Consider the following 19,453-nt stretch of genomic DNA (forward strand, 5'->3'; position numbering starts at 1 on the left):
ACCAAATTAAAAAAAAAAAAAAAAAAACTTTTAGTCATTTTATATAATGTATCTTTTATTAAAAATGATACTTTTTATAGATCAAGTCTTCTTAAAAAAAATATATTTTTTTTCTCTTTGCCTATTATATCACTAATTTCATTGTATATATTATTTCTATGTACATAAAAAAAAAATTTTAAAATAACAATATTATTAGAAGCATCACAAATATAGGTATAATAAAAATAATGAATTACATAACATTATTCAAGTATTGGTTTTATTAAATAATACATATATATTTAATAAAAATTGATAAATATAATATTTTGAAAATGAAAGTAAAAACAAAAGTATATTTGCAAAAAAGAATGGATATAGACAAAAATGACCTTGAGGAAAATTTGAGATTGATTTATTTTTACTAATTTTTTTAAACCTACTATAACGAGTATTTTAAGATATTTATTAAAATTTACATTTCTATTACTTTAAAGTTGATCACATCGTTAAATCTAATAAAAATACTATATAATAATATAATTCGTATAACAAATTTTAAAATTATTTGTTTAATATATATTATGACTTTGAAATATAAAAAAAAAAAAATAAATTTTAATCAATGAATAATATATATATGTACATGTAATTTATTACACCTGTTGTAAAGCTAAAAATAAAAATTATTTTATTATATATATTTTATTTTTATAAATACTATATTTATTACAAAAGTATAGAAATGAGGAAAATATTTAATATAATATATTAAAAATTATATAATAAAAAAAAAAATTTTATTTTTTTTAAACTAATAATTCTATTAAATAAAATTATTCTAATTTTTTAATTTATAGATTTTGTAAAATATCAATTTGACTTGTTTAAAAATAAAGATAAAATGATGTGTTTAGTAAAGTTAATAATAAATAAAACAATACTTTATATCCTTTTAAAATGTGAAAAGATTGGAAACATGAAAATTGGTGGAGTGTATAAATGAAAAGAGAGATAGGCTGCAAAATTAGTAGTTGAAAAATAAATGTGAATCGTGACAACATATATAGCTTGTTCCTTCTAAAAAGATTATTATAAATATTTCTTCTTTATTATAAAAATATTATATTTATTTAAAGATTTCCCACTCATTATTTATAAAAAAAAAAAAAATTTTGCAAAAACAAGAGAACTTTTAACTTCCGAATAATTGTATTATATATATATAATATTTACGAGATTAAATAAAAAGAAAAAAAAAACAACATTAACAACACAATTAATTTTATTGTATTAATTCAAATAAAATTAGAAAAAGAAAAAATTAAATGTAGTAATAAATATATAAATTATTTTAATCACTTGAAGTTTCTCCCATTCTTTCTCCTCTTGTCTTTTTTCTATTAAGTTTCCATATTTGAATATATGATTCTGTTAATGTTATACTTTGAGCTAATATTTCTTTTACATGCATATCCTCTAATTCAAACCACTTTTTAGTAGCTTTATGTAATAATTGTATTCGATATGTTCCAGAATCTGGTTTACCATCATGAACAATATTACATAACAAGTCATATGTTGTATATTTATGTGTTGATCTGGCTTCTTGTGATAAATAGTCATAAAAGTCCACATTACTAAAAAAAAATGTAAATATTATATTATTTTTTTGAAAAAGAAAAACTTACGATATAGGGAAATTAATAATAGTAGGGTTTTTCTCAACATAAAATTGATTTTTTTGAAAACGTTTATATGTTACAATAAGATATTCTGGAAGGTGAATTAATTCAAAACGTTTAATAAAATTTTCTTTATATGTTTTGTATTCTTTTTCAAAAATTCCATTATATTTTTGTAATAATACTGTTAATGGAACTTGTGGTATAATATTATTTAACAATTCATCCCTATATAATGGTGCTGGTGGTAATTCTAAAGGTAAACATAAAAATGGCATTTCTTTAACTTTTATTTCTTTTTCTGAGGGTGAATTTTTTAATTCAGTATCAGAACTAGATGATATTTTAGTAGAATATTCCTTCATTTTTCCTCTAAATGTTTTAAATATTATTGATGAGTTACTTTTATTTGTACCATTTAAAGATAAATGAAGAGCATTAAGAAAGAAACTTAAAAATTCTGAAGCATCTGATTGTTTAATTATTTGAAATTTTTTGTCAGAACAAATGACAACTGCTTGAAGGAGTTGATGTGGTGATACATGAGATTTAAATGCTCTTGGATTCCATAATTTTCTAATAGTTTCACCAAATCTTGTACCTAGAATATGCATTTTATCACTGGGACCTTTAATGATACCCATATAATTATCAGGTTGTAAAAAAAAATTTCTTATTGGTGGTACATGTGATAATGCATGAAGGATAACATTAAAATAATCATTGTGTTTAATATTATTTAAACCAACAATACCAGGATAATATGATTTTCCATTTAAAGTACGAAATATTTTTGTACCATCATCTATATCTTTAATTTGTTGATTTGTAAATGTTGGATCTAATACATATTTAATATCTTCAAGTGATGGATCTATAATTTCATAATTATCAGGAAGGCAATAAAATTTTAATGTTGTTAAATTAATAAAAACACGATGATCTTCATCCAATGAATGTGTATAAGCATGAGATCCAGCACCACGACCTTGATAATATTTTCCACAAATAAGGCAAGCATAAATGTTAATGTGTGATAATGATACAGAACATAATTTTTCAAAATCAAAATCAAGAACAGATCTAAAATTAAAGATGATTTAAAAAATTAGTTAATATTTATGTAGAAATACCTATCAATTGTAGCAAGAAAAGGACAATCTTTTGAAGGTTCTTCAATTTGAGCTTTTTTTAAACTTCTCACAGGTGTATCATCTTCATCAATTTCTTCATTTTCTATCTTACTACGTTTAGCTGGAATACCAAAATTAACCATTATTTTCTAATGTAAAAAAAAAAGTATCAAGAATACAAATTTTCTTGAAAGGAACTATTTAAATAAATTCACTCATTTTGGAATAATATGTATTTTAGGTTTCTTTATTTTACACTAGTTTCTTTTATAAAGCCAATGAAACTAGTGTAGTTTGATTGAATATATTTTTTACATTACAAAAAAGTGTAATTATTATTTTTATTAGTTTGATTTTAATGATAAAAATTTAATGTTGTTTTTAAACTTTTGCCTCAAACAAAGACATTTATAATATTTCCTAATTTTATTGATAATTTTTTATGAAAAATTTTATTGTAGCATCATCTAAATGACATAACAGGTTTATCTTTATAAAAATTTTCTCCATGGTTTGTCTCGGAGATTTATCAAATAGATAAAAGCTGTTTTAGTTTATTTATTTGATAAGAGATGTAAAAAACGTACCTTTATTAAAAATAATTTATTTTAAACAGTTACAATAATTTATTTAAATTATTAATTTGTTTTCAAAACCTTGATTTGTTTTTTTCCTTATTCTTATTTCAAAACAATCTTACATATAAAAGTGTATTTTTTATTATTTTAAAAGTATTAAAAACTATATAACAATAAAATATAATTATATATTTATATCTTTGGAAATAAAAACTTCATAAAAAGATTACAAACTTTAAAAACTTGAAATCATAGATTAAAATATTTGATTCATTTATCATATTATATGTTATGTATTATGTTTTTTTTTTAAATGTATTTCTTGTAAGTAACTTTATGCCAGCAAACAATAACATGTTTGTAGAAAGATGAAACAATTAAAAAAGACATATTTTTTTTATTTTAATTACATTATGAAAAAAAAATGGTTCCTCAAAAGAGTGTCAGAAAATACTATATTAAAAGTAGAGAATAAAAATTAAATTTGAAAAAGGCTAGTATTAATTATGCAAGAGATAATGAATCTTCTTGTTTATGTCTAACTTTGTATATAATCTTATGTAATTAAAAAATCTGATTTTTTACTTTATTGACAATTAATCAAAAATAAATAATTAATTTAACAATAACTATATCATCATTTGTATTATAATAAATTGGAAATAAAAAATTATTTGGAATAAAGGGAAATATAATGATTAAAAATCTTAGAAAATTAATAGAAAGATGAAAAGATAAGTTTTACTAGTTGATGCTAATATTATTAATTTAATTCTTTTTATTCAAATTTTTAAAATCACCTTGTTAAAAATCAACATTTTTCGGCTTAGTTTAATATATTTATTCAGGTTTGAATGTAATAAAATTTTCATTAGTTATTTTAATTTAATATGCACCAAATAATATTATTAATTTAATTTAGATAAAAACTATGAATTTAATTAATTTAGAAATACTTTTTTTTTTAAATTTCTATTTATTTGATAACAAATTAAATTTTAAAAATAAACTTTAGTATTTTATCTGTGTTAAAAAAAATGTATATAAATATTGGTAAAATGATTAAAAAAATTTTTTAGATAAAAATAATATAATTATTAATAATATACAAAATATATAATAAATAAAATAATAGGTAATAATTTTTAAAAGATCCTTAAAATATAAATGGATAAAAATCATATTCTTAAAAAGTAAAAATTGACACTGCACCTATCTTATCAATAGTTTATTGTTATACCGGAAATTGTCATGAAAGATTATTTATATATAAAGAAAAAAGTATAAACTATCAAAATACAATAAATATAAAATTCATATTAAATACTTTTATTCATTAATAAATAAAATAACAAAATTAAAATAAATATAAGAAAGTTTTTAATAAATAAATTTTATCAATAAAAAATTTATATAGTTACATTTGTATTATAAATCTTTTATATTTAATAAAGCAATTATACCTAAATATAGATTTATATATTTCATATAGACATATTCTCTATTTATTATATAATAATTTTTCTTATCAAAATCTTATCAAAAAAGCATCAATTTTCTTACCAAATTTTTAGTAGTTACAGATCACACTTATAATGTTAATACAATTATAAAAAGAATTGATCCTATTTTTTGTTGTCAAAATTTATTATTATTATTATTATAATATAAGGTAAAAAAAACTATTATCTTATTTAATTATTTTTATTTATTTAATATTTGTATTAAAATTATGATTACAAGTAAATTCGTAAAGTTATCATTTTTGTATCTTGGTATTTTAATCAGTCTTATAACGTTAACAAAATGTGATCAGTATTGTTGTAAGTGTAATTTAATTTTATTAATAATTAATTATCATATTTTAATTATTATTTTTATAGTAACATCAATAAAATTTTATGATGATGATGCAATTAACTCAAATATTACAACTTGCACTCAAGAAAGTTTAGATGAAAGTAGAAATACTATTATAAATAAAACTAAAAAATCATTTGGTTATCAAGCTAATATTTGTGATAGAACTTATGTCCTTGATTTAGGTAGTGAATTTACTTCACCTGATGATTTTGATAATTTAAAAGTTTTTATCTATCAATCATTAATTGAATGTTTAGATAGGAACATAGGACATTCTATATTTGTTAGTGTTTTTAATAATAGTGTATGTATAATTTTATTAAAATTAATTTTTTCTTTTTTAATATTTTTTTAGGAATCAAGTAAAAAATGTTGTGGTAAAGCTGGTTGTTTACATGCTATTAATGAATTACCTTATGATAATGCTGTTAAACCATTTTTTAATAAAAATCTTATTTGGAATGAGACAAATTTTTCTATCAATTATAGTAGAGAATTTTTAAATCAACTTAAAAAATTTGAACAACAATATTGTTCAAAAAATTCAGTTGTATTTATAACTAATAGAATTGTTAAACTTGAACCTGATAATATTATATTTTCTAATATTCAACAAGTTTTAAATTATTATTGTTCATCATTAACAATATTATTAGTTGGTAGAAAAGAAAGTACTTATGAAATATTAAAAAATTATTATGGTAATATTTCTAAAGATATTTATAATATTCCTGATTTATCATGTACAGAAAAAGTTGTAGAATGTATTGTACCATGTCATGATATGTTATATGATAAATGTTCATCACAAAATTTTACATCTTGTAATAGATCTGATCATCTACCAACAGTTGCAACAAGACCAACAATAATTCCAGATCCAAATCCACAAATACCACATATTATTTATGTTTATGGTATTTCAACAAATATGAGTCATAAAAAATTTAATAAAATGCAAGAAACAATCAATTCTTCTATATATGAATGTTTTAATATTGATTCAACAAAAATAAGTGTTATGTTTATTAATTATGATATTGATGTTACAACAGATTGGTTAGATACTCCTGATAATATATTAAATTCATTGAATCTTGAAACATTTAATGATGTATCATTAACTATCAATTATCCATATGATGAAACATCATCACAAATAACTAAAATGATAAAATTTGCTATAACAACAATAAATAATAGTGAAATTAAAAATTCAGATAAGAAAATAATACTTTTAACAGATTTTGTATCATTAAATTTTACAAATTCAATTAATAGTATTTCAAAAAATAATTTAAAAGATATTATTTTTCAGGTTTATTGTTTTACTGAAATATCTTATTTATATTATAAACATAATACATCATTTGCCAATGGTGATGTTTTTTATTTACCATTTAATAATTCAGCTAATACATTTCATTTATGTTCACCTAAACCATCTACAACAACAACGACAGAAAAAATTCCATCTGATGTTGGAAGTAATATAGGTATTATACTTATTGCTACACTTGGTACATGTGCTATATTATTTCTTATACTTTGTGGTGGAACTGTTTTATATAGAAATCGTGTTAAAAATATTAAACTTCTTGAACAAAATAGTGATTATAATTGTGATTTAACTATTGAAGGTGCTGATATTTATGAAATTAAATGGAATAATTTATTTTATTCATCTGAAAAAATAGGTAATGGTGCATATGGTCAAGTATATAAAGGTACATATATGGGTATACCATTATCAGTATCAAAAATATGGAAAAGTCAACCACCATCATTATTATATAAAAATTCTATGCCTATAGCAATAAAAATATTACCAAAAACAGCTGATGAAAAAGCTAGAGAAAATTTTTTACATGAAATTGAAGTTATGAAAAAAATTGGTTATCATGATAATATTGTTGGTATGGTTGGTTGTATAACAAAATCACAACCAAATGCATTAATAATGGAATATTGTGAAAATAAAGATTTATATAGATTTATTAAAAATATGAAAGCTGATTTATCTATTAATAATAATTCAATGGAAAAAAGATTAACATGTCAATTATATTTATTAACATTTTGTATGCAAATAACATCAGGAATGAAATATCTTGTCTCAAAAGGTATTATTCATCGTGATTTAGCAGCAAGAAATATATTAATAGATGGTAAAAATATTATTAAAATTGGTGATTTTGGTTTATGTATTGAAGTTAATAATAATGATACTATTAAAAGTTTAGATGGTATTACAATACAAAGAAAAAATGGTATTATAGCAGCTCAAAGTTATAAAACACAAAAACTTCCAGTTAAATGGTTATCACCAGAAAGTTTAAGATCAACTATATTTACATTTAGTAGTGATATATGGAGTTTTGGTATGGTTATGTATGAAATGTATTCATTTGGTGGTGTACCATTTCATGAAATTGAACCATGTGATTTATTAAATCATATTATTAAAGGTAATAGACCACAAAGACCTGAATTTTCAAGTTCTGAAATATATAATATTATGGAAAGGTGTTGGGAAGAAAATCCAGAAAATAGACCAACTTTTGATGAATTAAATAGTGAATTTATGGTGTTACTTGAAAATACATCTGATACAGGTGTATATGTTGAATTATTAACAGGTTCAATATATTATAAAAATGTTGCACCAATAATTGATAATGAAATTGAAGAAGACCAAGATAATAATATTTTAAAATTAAATAAAAAACCATTAAAACAATCATTAAGTGCAAATGCTAAAATTGATACTTTTTCAAAAAGTAATAATGTTTTACGTTCTAAAACAATGTTATTACCAAACTTTGTTAAAAGACTTAGTCGTGATTTTACTGTTAATCATAATCAATTACATAATATTTCTAAAAAAGATTCATTCTTTTATGATGATAATCCAAGACGTAAAAGTGAATCAATTATTTCTGGAACTCCAACATCACCTTCTTTTATGGATAGTATTAATGAATTTAAAAAAACTCTAACAAATTCAACATCAAAAATTTTTTCAAAACGGGATTAAAATTTCAATCACTAAAACAATATCCAATTATTTTTATAATATCTAACATTATTGCATAATTTTTTTTTAAATATATTTTTATCATGTATTTAAAAAGTATTTTCTTATCAATAAATCAATTCTTAATATTGTTATCTTTTTACTAGAATTAGTAAGAGTATTTATCTATAAATACTTATAGATATTTATATTTGATATAATATTGTATTATTTCAATATTTTTCAAAAAAATTTTAAAATGAAATCATTTATTTTTTACATTTTTGGTAAGTTAAAAATAAAATATTAATAATAATAATATTTTTTTAGTTGGAATATTTTTACCATTTATTAATGGTGTAGTTGTTTTTGATAATAATTTTAATACGAATAAATTACCATCAGCTTATTCATGTAATTACGGTATTTTTTCTTCAGCTCTAAATACCGTAAGTTTTTTATTTTTTTATTTATAATAAAAATTTATTATATTTTGATATTTAAAGTTTATAACTGATGCAAATATACAAAATCTTGGAACAAATTTAACAACAAATGGTAATAATCTTCAAACTGCTATAAATTTACTTTTAACAAATGCTTATACAACTAATGAATCAACAACTCAGGATACATTTTATAAATTATGTGCAGCACAAAAAACATTTTATGGAAAATTAGGATATCAAAATGTTTTAGGATGTTTAAATGTATTAAATCTTGTCACTCATAATTATACTTTAAATGATGCTTATCTTTTTGAACAAATTTTTACATCTTTAAATTATCAATGTTCTTCTGGTTTTAGGATTAATATTGCACATATTAATGATTATGCTTTTACTCTTGTTAATAATGCAACATTGATAGGAAGTATAACAAATAACTTTTATGGAACAATTAATTTACCATCAACTAATGATGAACAAAAATGTTCTGCATTAAAGAAATACCATAATAATATGGGAAATCTTTTTGGTAAAAATGGTAAAAGTACTGAATTTGCTTATGTTATTTGTCAACAGTATGCTTATTATATGTTAATTAAAGTTCCACAATGTTATCTTTTAACATATAATTGTAATTTTAATGATTTTTTAAATATTAATTAATTTTTTAATATATTAAATATAAATAATTCTCATGAATAAATCATTTTTATAATTCTTAGTTAAAGAAAAACAAAAAACAAAATATTGCTCCAAGAAAAACAAGATAATCGGTTTTGTTATAATTAAAATCAATGTTTACAAAAATAGATTCTGATAATAATATGTAATAAAAAAAAATTGAAAAGTAGGAAATATAAATAATAATAAAAAAAACTTGTTTAACTATATTGTAAAATAACAAGAGATTAATTTTTATACAACATTTAAATCAATGTTATTTAAATAAAGTAAACTTTTTATAAATAAAAATTAATAGAAATTTATAATATTAAAACAATTTTTTTAAAAAAAAAATATATATATATGCACAATTAATTAAATAATTGATTAATATTATTGTTAAAAAAAAAGAAATATAAAAAAATTGTATTATTTATCAAATTAAAAAAAAAATACATATATATATTTTGTATAAGTAAATAATCTTTATACAAATATTAAAAGAAATATTATATGATTAATATTTGTGTATTAAAGTACAGATATATGTGTTAAATTATCTACAACAATATTTTTGTGATAAAGATGCTATCATTTTGTTATTGCACTTCAATAAAGTTTCAAAAATAATTCTTTTTTTTTCATTAAAACAAAAATATAAAAAAATTTAATTAATAAAAATTTGTTTGAAAAAGATGAGGAAATATAAAGAAAAGAATAAACTATATTAAGTTCATTCATACTAGGAATAAATATAGTATTTTCTTTTTTTAAAAAAAATATATATATTAATGATAATAACATTTTTCTAAATATTAAATAGTAGTAAGAGATATATGTAAGACTAGAATGATTTTTAAGTTTAAATTATTATACATATCTAGGTATTTTCTTATAATCATGACAATAATTTTTCATATTTTCTTACAAATCAAAAAAATGATATTAAATTGCTTTCTCTTTACTATTTTTAAATTGTTAAAATACTTTACATGTTCCAATATTCCAATAATCTATATTCATTTTTAATTTACTAATTGATAAAGTTAATATAAAAGAAAGGTAAAAAAGTTTGTTTTTTTTTGTTATTTTTGTTTTTATGAACCACTCATAGAAAATTTCCAGTCACCGTTATAATTTCCATTAGTTCCTGTTGTGGCACAGGCTGGTGCACCATAAGCAAAATAATCCATTCCTGGCATTCCAGTTGTTGGATAGGTAGTATATGGACCACCATAACCATTTTGTCTAAAATTTTGTCCATAATTACTTGCCATTGTACTATTAATTGTATTAAGATAATTTTGTTGTTGAGTAATTGGTGAAAGTAATGGATTTGTTACTTTTTGATCTTCATCTGGTGATCTTGGATCATGTACATCATTATTAAGTGATGGTGTTGGATTATTAGAAGCATCATGTTCCATTTTTAAATCTACTGTATCAGAATTACCACTATTTGAGGTATCAGAGGAACTATTTGTACAACTAGATGGTGTTGTTGAAATATTTCCAACATTTCCATTTATACTATTAGATGCCCCGTTTCCTGAACCATTTGTTGACTTTTTTTGTTGCCTTGCTTTAGCACGACGATTTTTAAACCAAACCTGTAATTATACAAAATAATATATATATATATATAATGATGATGATGATACATTTTTAAAATAGTGTATAAAAATGATTAAAAATCAATTAATAAAAACAAGATATACTGTATTTTATAGATACATATTTTATTTATTCACTTGGTTAACTCAAACCTGACAATAATATGCATCATTTTTTCCCCTTCATTTCTCTCTTTTTCATCCTACTCTTCTTTTTTCTTCATCTCTTTTTAATGTAAAAATATATATATATACTACATATAAAATAAATTATTTTAAAGTTATGTTAGCAAAGACAAACTAGCTTAATTTAAAGGGTACTGTCTATATAACAATTGTTAATATATATCATCATCTAAAGTTAATCACTTTCACTAATTTTATAAAATAAACGTGTCCTTAAACATTCCATCATCTATGGTAAAATTTCGATAATTTTTATATAATAAAAATTATATTTAGAAAAAAAAAAAAAATCTTTTTCCCTACAACTATATTTAAATGATGTGTAATTTTATGAATCAACTTTTAAAATACTAAATATTATGTAAACGTCACATATACACACATATATAATTAAATTTTTATAATGATGAAAATAAAAATTATTTTACTAAAAATTATCTAGAACTAGATAAATTTTACCATTAAATTAAAAAAAAAATTTTTTTTTATTTATTAAATTAATAGGTAATAATTAAATAAGTTTATTTAATTAATTATATCAATAAAAACTTTAAAATTATAAATGATAAATAAAAATTTATAATATAAATATTTTAAATATTTATATTTTTTTAATTATTATTTTTCCTAAAGTTTCATTATGTGTGTTGTTTAAATATTGTTATGAAAAATTTAGAGAAAAAAAAAACAAAATTTAATAGTATATTTTTGTAAATAAATAGTAAGAGTATTTGTTTTACTACTAATACTTTGATTGTTTAAGGTGTCATGATAACAAAATATTAGATTAATTTTATCTTTTTTTTTTTGTCTCTTACCTGAACTCTACTTTCTGGAAGACCAATTTTTGCAGCCATTTCCTCTCTCATAAAAATATCAGGATATCTTGTTTTTGTAAAATAACTTTCTAAAACCTCTAGTTGACTTCTTGTAAAAGTTGTTCTTTCTCTTCTTTGTTTTCTGAAATTTAAATAACTTAACATTTAATAAAAGACAATGCTTATCATGAGGAACTTACCTTGGAGGAGCACCACCATTCCAGGTGAAACCAGCAGATTGACAATCTGCCAATGGATTTCCCATATATCCCATAGAAGCAGCACCAAGGAAATTTGTTGGTGCTGCTGGAAATCCAGCCAAAGTTTGTGTTGGTGGATAACCAACAGACTTCGAAAAATATGAAGCCATATTAGCGGCTTGATTCATATTAACAGCAGCATTGCTTACAGATACAGAGGGTAGGCAAGACATATCCTGAAAAAAAGATAAATGTAGGATAAAAGTGATTAATATTACTTATGAATGATAATAGTATTTAAAATGGATGAAGGCATTATTTAAAAAGGTTAAGCCATCATTGGTATTTATTATTATAAAAAAAAAATGTATATAATAATTATGTATCCCTTTTTTCTCTCCTACTTTTTTTTTTCTCTTTCATATGAAAAGCATCGCTTAATTAAAGATTAATTTTTAGAATTATTTATGGCGAAATTAATATATATTAAAAAGTTTTATTAACTCTTCCTATCTTGGGGTAATAAGGTGATTCAAAAGTAAGTAAGGAAAAGTAGTATTTAGTATAGGATGATGGGGTTTTCAAAGCATGGTTATTCCTTCCAATACCCAGATAAGCAGTCTTCTCATCCAGGATAACCATCAAAACCTAAAGCAAACACATTGAAAGAAAGAAGGAGATGAACTGATTTATGATTTTGACAATGAGAATCAAATGATAAAGTAGGTGGAGATTAAAGGGGTGTTAAGGCGCGGAGAGGTAATGTCATTGGTTAACTAAAATATTGTCACGCCCAAGCCATGGAAAAGTAAAGAAATTAAATTGATTGTAATAATTTAAAAAGAAGAGATAAGCTTTTTTGGTCCAAGATTAGCCATGGATCAGTAGGTGATGATCGAGCTCATGACACTATATACTATCTGGAGAGTATGTATCGGGATTTGAAATAATGGCTGAATAAAAATTGAAAAGAGACAGTTAAATAATTTAACACATTTAAACTTCTCACTATTTTATATTTTCTCTTCTTAAAATTATTTTCAACAATCCTAAAATAAAATATTCAATGTTTTTAAAGTGTCACTAACATATTTAGCTTATTGTTTCATCTTTTCATCTTAATTGTATGACTTCCTAATCAAGTATTATATGGTGTGAAATAACATTTTAAAATATCTCTTTAATTATATATATAAATATATATATATAATATTATAGATGTTAAAAAGGGAAATGTTAAATTTTTTAAAATAAAAGTTATATTAAAAAAAATTTTTTTTTTCTACCATATACTTATATATATAATATTAATTTTATTTTATTATATTAAATCATTTTCCATTCTTATCTAATTTTCTTTTCTCACCTTCTATATTATTATATAGTATTTTAAATTTTAATAATCATTATAAAAATGAAATATATTATCATATTTGATATGGTAATGTTTAAAAAAAAAAAAGACGTAACAAGGTATTTCATGTTAATATAGTATAACAATTTTTATAATACTTTTATGTTCCATTTGATTGATAAATATTTTTAATATATACAACTATTTTTGATTGGTGAATGGTTCATAAATTATGTACCTTGAAACAATTAACTAATCCAAAAATATTTATTTAATCAATTTTGTTATCATATTCTAAGAGGATTAATAAATAGTAATGCTTTAATAATTTTCATGATATCAAAATTATGATTCTTTATAATATATATTACTTTTATAATATATTCAAAAAGGCAATTGTATTATAAATTATCTACAAAAATGAAATTCAAATATGGTATATTATTGATGTTAATATATACTTCAAATTTTTATCAACCATAATATAATAAATATTTATAATATTGTTAAAATAAATATTTTAGCTAAGTTATGTTGTTATACTGTATGTAATATATATATATTTATTTATATATAGTATATATATTAATTACAAAAATAAATATATTATTTATCAATTAACCTGTCTTGTTCTTTTAATAGTTTTATTTAAGTGCCATTCACAAACTTTTAATAACGGAATTACAAAAAAAAAAAACTAAAAAACTCAAAGAGTACATAAATTATTAATATTTAGATTAACACTTAATATAATATATACATATATGACAAATAGTTGTAGTTGTACCTTATATATAAGTATTTAGCTAACAAAATTTATCAACATTACTTTTTTCCTCATACATGGTATAAAATGCCGACATTAACAGAAAAAAAATAGGTAGGTGAAGTATATGTATATGGAAGGATTATCGCGGAGAACACTTTTTAATTCAATCATTCAAAAAAAGTTTAATCCTTGTCAGTTGATGGTAAAGAACAAACTTATAATCGGTTCTTCACTTTGTAAAAAGACCTTTACCGCTTCAATTAATAAAATCAAAAATATACTATTGGTAACATGAAATAAATTAAAGGTAAATAAACAAATACCATGAAAAGTGAGAATTAAGATGAATCAAGATAATGAAAAGAACAAACTTCATGACTTTTATCCAGCTTAAGTTCATTCATATATTTAATTATTTGGTGAATGATAAAAGAGGAAAGTTGAGTGCGGCTGGCGGTATTATTTTATCTTATAGGTATATAAAAAGATAAATACCCTAACATTATATATAATTTCTAAGAATTAAAATAATATATCCATATCATTTACTATATTACAAAAGGTTAAATTAATAATATATAGTTACAATAAAACAAAAACAAAAAAAAGAAAGCTATTTAAGGGTAATTGAGTGTTAATGATCTCTAAAAAAATTAGCCGTTTTTATTTATCACATTTACTATAATCCTCCTTATAAAAGACTATTATATATATTCCTAAACCATAAAATAACCTCATAATTTTGATACATGTCCTCAACTTAAACTCTTTTTACAATTTTATTAACAAGGTCATTTATAAAAGTTGATGGTATATTAAATAAGAAAACTGTCAATATAAATTATACTATATTAAGACTTTTTTTTTTATTAACTATTTTGTACAAAAAGACATCTTGTTCACATCACAGCTGCATTTTTGGTACTTTATATTATAATAATATATAAATAATACAAAAAAAAAAAAATAATAGAATATCAATTTTTTAAATTATTTTATTATCTTCTAATATATATAGAACATATTTATCATACTTTTTAAATATATTAACTTTTTAATGTATTAATATACATAATAAATACTACCCTAGGAGATGGTCACTTTTTTTTTATAAGAAATATTAATAAATAGTTCCTATTTAGGACATATTAAAAATGTATCAATATAAATATTTATACTATTATAATATATTCTTTTCAAAAAGTTTAAATTTTAATAAATAAAAAAAATTTTTTTTAGTGTTCATTTGATTGTGGAATGATAATTTAATTAGTTTTTGGAATATAAAGACCTCCAAATGGGCTAAGAAATTTTTGATTGGTGAATAATAACATGGTACAATTATTATTATTATTTTTTTTTTACTTTTAAAATTGATCATGATAAAGAAATACTAATATAAAATAATATGATAGAAAAAAATAATAAAAATTATATATATTTTTTTTAATCAATTTTATTTAACTAAATAAAATTTTTAATTATAACTTTCATATCATTTTCTAAGTTTATTATCTTTTTTTACAAAATTTGTACTTCCTCATCATAAAGTAAATTTAGATGTACATTTATATATATTATTTTTTTATAATATTATCAATCATTAAATATCAATAGTCAACATGTCTTATGTCTATAACATTCTCTTTCTATCTCATTCTTCTTTTGACAAATTTACTTCAACAAACATAATAAGGTTAAGCTGAGATTTCTTTATAAGCTCCTGATCACACGTTTTTACTAATAAATGTACATTCCACAAATATAACTATATTCTTACTCTACCGTTGTAGAATTATATTTATTTTATTATTTACCAAAAGTCTTTACCATTCTCCTCTCGTTACACATCATTTATTTCTGTTATTTTTGAGGTAAAACAAAATGAATCAAATATTGAAATATTTTTATATTTCTTCTTCATTTTTTTTTTTAAATAAGATAGTATATTATTGATATATATATTTAATGATAATAAAAATAATAAAAAAGACATATATTAAAAATAAATTTTAAAAAGATTCTTTTTAAGGTTAATAATTATTGTATATAAAATAAATAAATAAAAAAAAAAGGTTACGCTATGTAGTGATAAAAATAATTGTTTTCATCATAAAATAGTTTATTAATCCTCATTAAATTTAATGATATACAGTATAAAAGTATGTTAAGTTTTATAATTCTACCAATCACATATATGAAAAGGATAGAATATTTAATATATGTATATATATAATATAATATTAGTTATAAAATAGAAGAAGATGATAAAAAAATAAGTTTAAAGTAATTATATGTTAATGATGTTCCTATTTATGACCTTAAAGAGTTAAATTTTTATAAGAGTATTAATAAACTCTGGAAAAAGATTTAACTTTACTCAAAATAAATTATTCTTATTTTAATAATTGATGTTTAAATTTTATTTTAAAATATATTTAAATGATGAGAATCATTTAATTTACATTTATAGCTTTAAAATAAATTACTATATAAATTGGAAAAAAAAAGATGATCACCTAATAAGTAGATGATAAATGTGATGTAATATTGTATATCTGCTTTCTTTATTTTAAATGAAAGACAAAATATAACTATAATTTATTTTCATTTAAATACTCTAATTAATTTTCTCTTTTACTTTTATCATTTAAATAATACATTTCTATTTCGGTAAACTAAAAGATTTCCCCATTACTTAATTTTATAAGAATGAGAAAATTATTTCTATTTTTATTAAGTAAAAAAAAAAAAGTTTCTTATAACAAATTTTTATCATGAAATATTAGATGAAGGGAATCTAAATATATATCAATTTAAATATATTTCTTTTGTTTGATATTGATGTTAAGATGATACAATATGTAAACAAAACAAATAGATAGTTGCAGGTGTTAAGAAGAAAATACAATTATATCATATGCTTTAATAAATTTTAAATATGTACTAGATACATTGAAATAATCTTATGATTTAAGAATATCAAAAAAGTATGATTACTTAGTTAATTGACATGGATGAATGTATCTGTTACACCATTTTGTTTAAAATTTAATTTGTGTTACGCGATAAATTACAATTTATATATAGATAATTAGTAGAACAAACCTCAAAAAAAAAGATAGATAGTAAAATGATACGGTACTCCATATAAATTACCATATTATTATGGTGTCATAAATCTAACTATACATTTAATTATATCCTTTTTTATTAATAACAATATGAACTTCTTTTCATATTATATTTTTTAAATTAAGCTTATATGTATAAAAAAAACAACAGAAAATCATTTTACCATAATAATTATCTTTTAAACATGTCAAATATCATAGATGAAAATTTATTGATAAGATACTTTTAGAAATCATATATATTAATTGTATGCTAATATAACAGTACAATTACATAATATAATACTCTATCAAATTCACTTTACTATTGATGAAATTAATGGATAAGAATGTTTGTATATGTTTGTTATTCTTTCACAATTTTGTGTACCTTCACACTTCCTGATTAAGACAGCTAATGAAGGTCATATACAAGTATATTACAAGAAAATAATTATCTTTAGCTAAACTATACTTCTTGATCTTTTTAACAAATATATACATTTTAAGCAACAGTGTGAAAATAAATATAGATTATGATAAATGAATGTATAAATATATATTTATATATAAATAATAATAATATGATATTTTTAAATTTTCTTTCTTATCAAATTCCAAAATAAAGAAGATACTTTATTTTCTTCTTTTTTTTTTTAAACTAGAAAAAAAAATGAAATATTTTCTTTTTGACTTATTAAATGTCAATAATAAATAATATAACTAAATTAATAATAATAATATATTATTATTTATCATATTTGTAACTTATATTTGAAGCAAGGATTTAATAAAAGAAAAGACAATAGTATTTAAATTATCTACAATACAATTTTTCTCCTCAATGTCAATATGTTTAATGTGAGGCAAAACAAATATCTTTGTTATTTGCAGAAGCTAAATGGTTGGATTAATCTGTGGTAGTTAGGATTACTGTATTTCATTTAGATAATAATTATAATAATAATGTGAGGGAAACTGAGGGAAGATTAATATGTTTAATCATACTAATTTAAGGATTTTTTTTTCTTATTTTCATTATCAAAACCAGTTGCTCCAAATTATTATGAATAATATTTATTCAATTTTAAAATACAACAAATGAAGATGAAACAAATTTAGGGATTATTACAACTTATCATTTTAGTGTATTAATTATGAAAATTATTAAAAAAGAAATAAAATTTTATGGTATAACTTACATTAGGTAATGGACTGAATCTAAATGTAGAAACATTCCCTAATGTTGATGAATTGATATAATTATAAACACCATTTGTAGGATTTTGAAATTTAACCATTGTAATATATATTATTACTAGCTACTTTTTTTTTATCTTTTATATATAAGAAGAAAAAAAAAATCTGCTTTCTATATAAGTATAAAATTAATACAAATATTATGATACCAAAGATAGATATCAAATAAGAAAAAATTTTCTTTAAAAAGAAAGATATGAAAATAAAACTTTAAAATGCTTTCTTATATATACGTTACCTTTAATAATTTTTGTTATCTTATTATGTTAACAAAAGTTTCATCCACGATATTTTTCCCTTTTTCCTATCCATAACCGTGAAAAAGAGGCGTATACCTTCAGGTTAATGGCAAAAAATAGTAATAATTTTTTAATGATAATATTATTTTACGAAGATTGAAAAATTTTATTATTTATTAAATATAATATACTGTAGAAGAGTTAGATTAAAAAATAGATGGATATGTTAACACAGATTTATATTTTAAAAAATAACGTTGGCGTTTTTTGTGTTTTTAATTAAGAAAATTAAAAAATTGTAACGATCATTGAGCAACAAAAAAATAAGCGGTATATCAATGTTTTTTTATGAAAAAGTTTAGTATTCTGTTATATAGATTAAGAGTATAAAAGTCTTATAAAAATTTTCTTTTCTTATCATCCATATTTTTGAGATTATCAACTTTTTTTCCTCATTTTTGATAAATTGAATGTTCCTCACTAATGGATAAAATACTTTGTCTAAAACAAAAAAAAAAATCCATCTTTTATA

At 20.2% G+C, this 19,453-nt stretch overlaps 4 protein-coding genes across 4 annotated transcripts; 2 read left to right on the forward strand and 2 right to left on the reverse strand.

The window, feature by feature from the left end:
• Positions 1 to 1,336: 1,336 nt before the first annotated feature.
• On the reverse strand, positions 1,337 to 2,943 carry SRAE_1000037900 (U4/U6.U5 tri-snRNP-associated protein 2; the record flags this gene model as incomplete). Its single annotated transcript, XM_024647205.1, has 4 exons — positions 1,337 to 1,622; positions 1,674 to 2,268; positions 2,308 to 2,750; positions 2,801 to 2,943. The coding sequence occupies 4 exons, from the start codon at positions 2,941 to 2,943 to the stop codon at positions 1,337 to 1,339; spliced, it is 1,467 nt and encodes a 488-aa protein (XP_024501307.1).
• A 2,167-nt stretch (positions 2,944 to 5,110) lies between these two features.
• SRAE_1000038000 (Tyrosine-protein kinase receptor torso) lies at positions 5,111 to 8,278 on the forward strand (the record flags this gene model as incomplete). Its single annotated transcript, XM_024647206.1, has 3 exons — positions 5,111 to 5,201; positions 5,262 to 5,545; positions 5,597 to 8,278. The coding sequence occupies 3 exons, from the start codon at positions 5,111 to 5,113 to the stop codon at positions 8,276 to 8,278; spliced, it is 3,057 nt and encodes a 1,018-aa protein (XP_024501308.1).
• Positions 8,279 to 8,516: 238 nt separating this feature from the next.
• SRAE_1000038100 (Hypothetical protein) lies at positions 8,517 to 9,369 on the forward strand (the record flags this gene model as incomplete). Its single annotated transcript, XM_024647208.1, has 3 exons — positions 8,517 to 8,544; positions 8,588 to 8,706; positions 8,764 to 9,369. The coding sequence occupies 3 exons, from the start codon at positions 8,517 to 8,519 to the stop codon at positions 9,367 to 9,369; spliced, it is 753 nt and encodes a 250-aa protein (XP_024501309.1).
• Positions 9,370 to 10,466: 1,097 nt separating this feature from the next.
• SRAE_1000038200 (Homeotic protein ocelliless) lies at positions 10,467 to 18,723 on the reverse strand (the record flags this gene model as incomplete). Its single annotated transcript, XM_024647209.1, has 4 exons — positions 10,467 to 10,979; positions 11,987 to 12,143; positions 12,187 to 12,422; positions 18,625 to 18,723. The coding sequence occupies 4 exons, from the start codon at positions 18,721 to 18,723 to the stop codon at positions 10,467 to 10,469; spliced, it is 1,005 nt and encodes a 334-aa protein (XP_024501310.1).
• Between the last annotated feature and the right edge of the window lie 730 nt (positions 18,724 to 19,453).

Source organism: Strongyloides ratti (assembly GCF_001040885.1).
Source record: "Strongyloides ratti genome assembly S_ratti_ED321, chromosome : 1".
Lineage (NCBI taxonomy): Eukaryota > Metazoa > Nematoda > Chromadorea > Rhabditida > Strongyloididae > Strongyloides > Strongyloides ratti.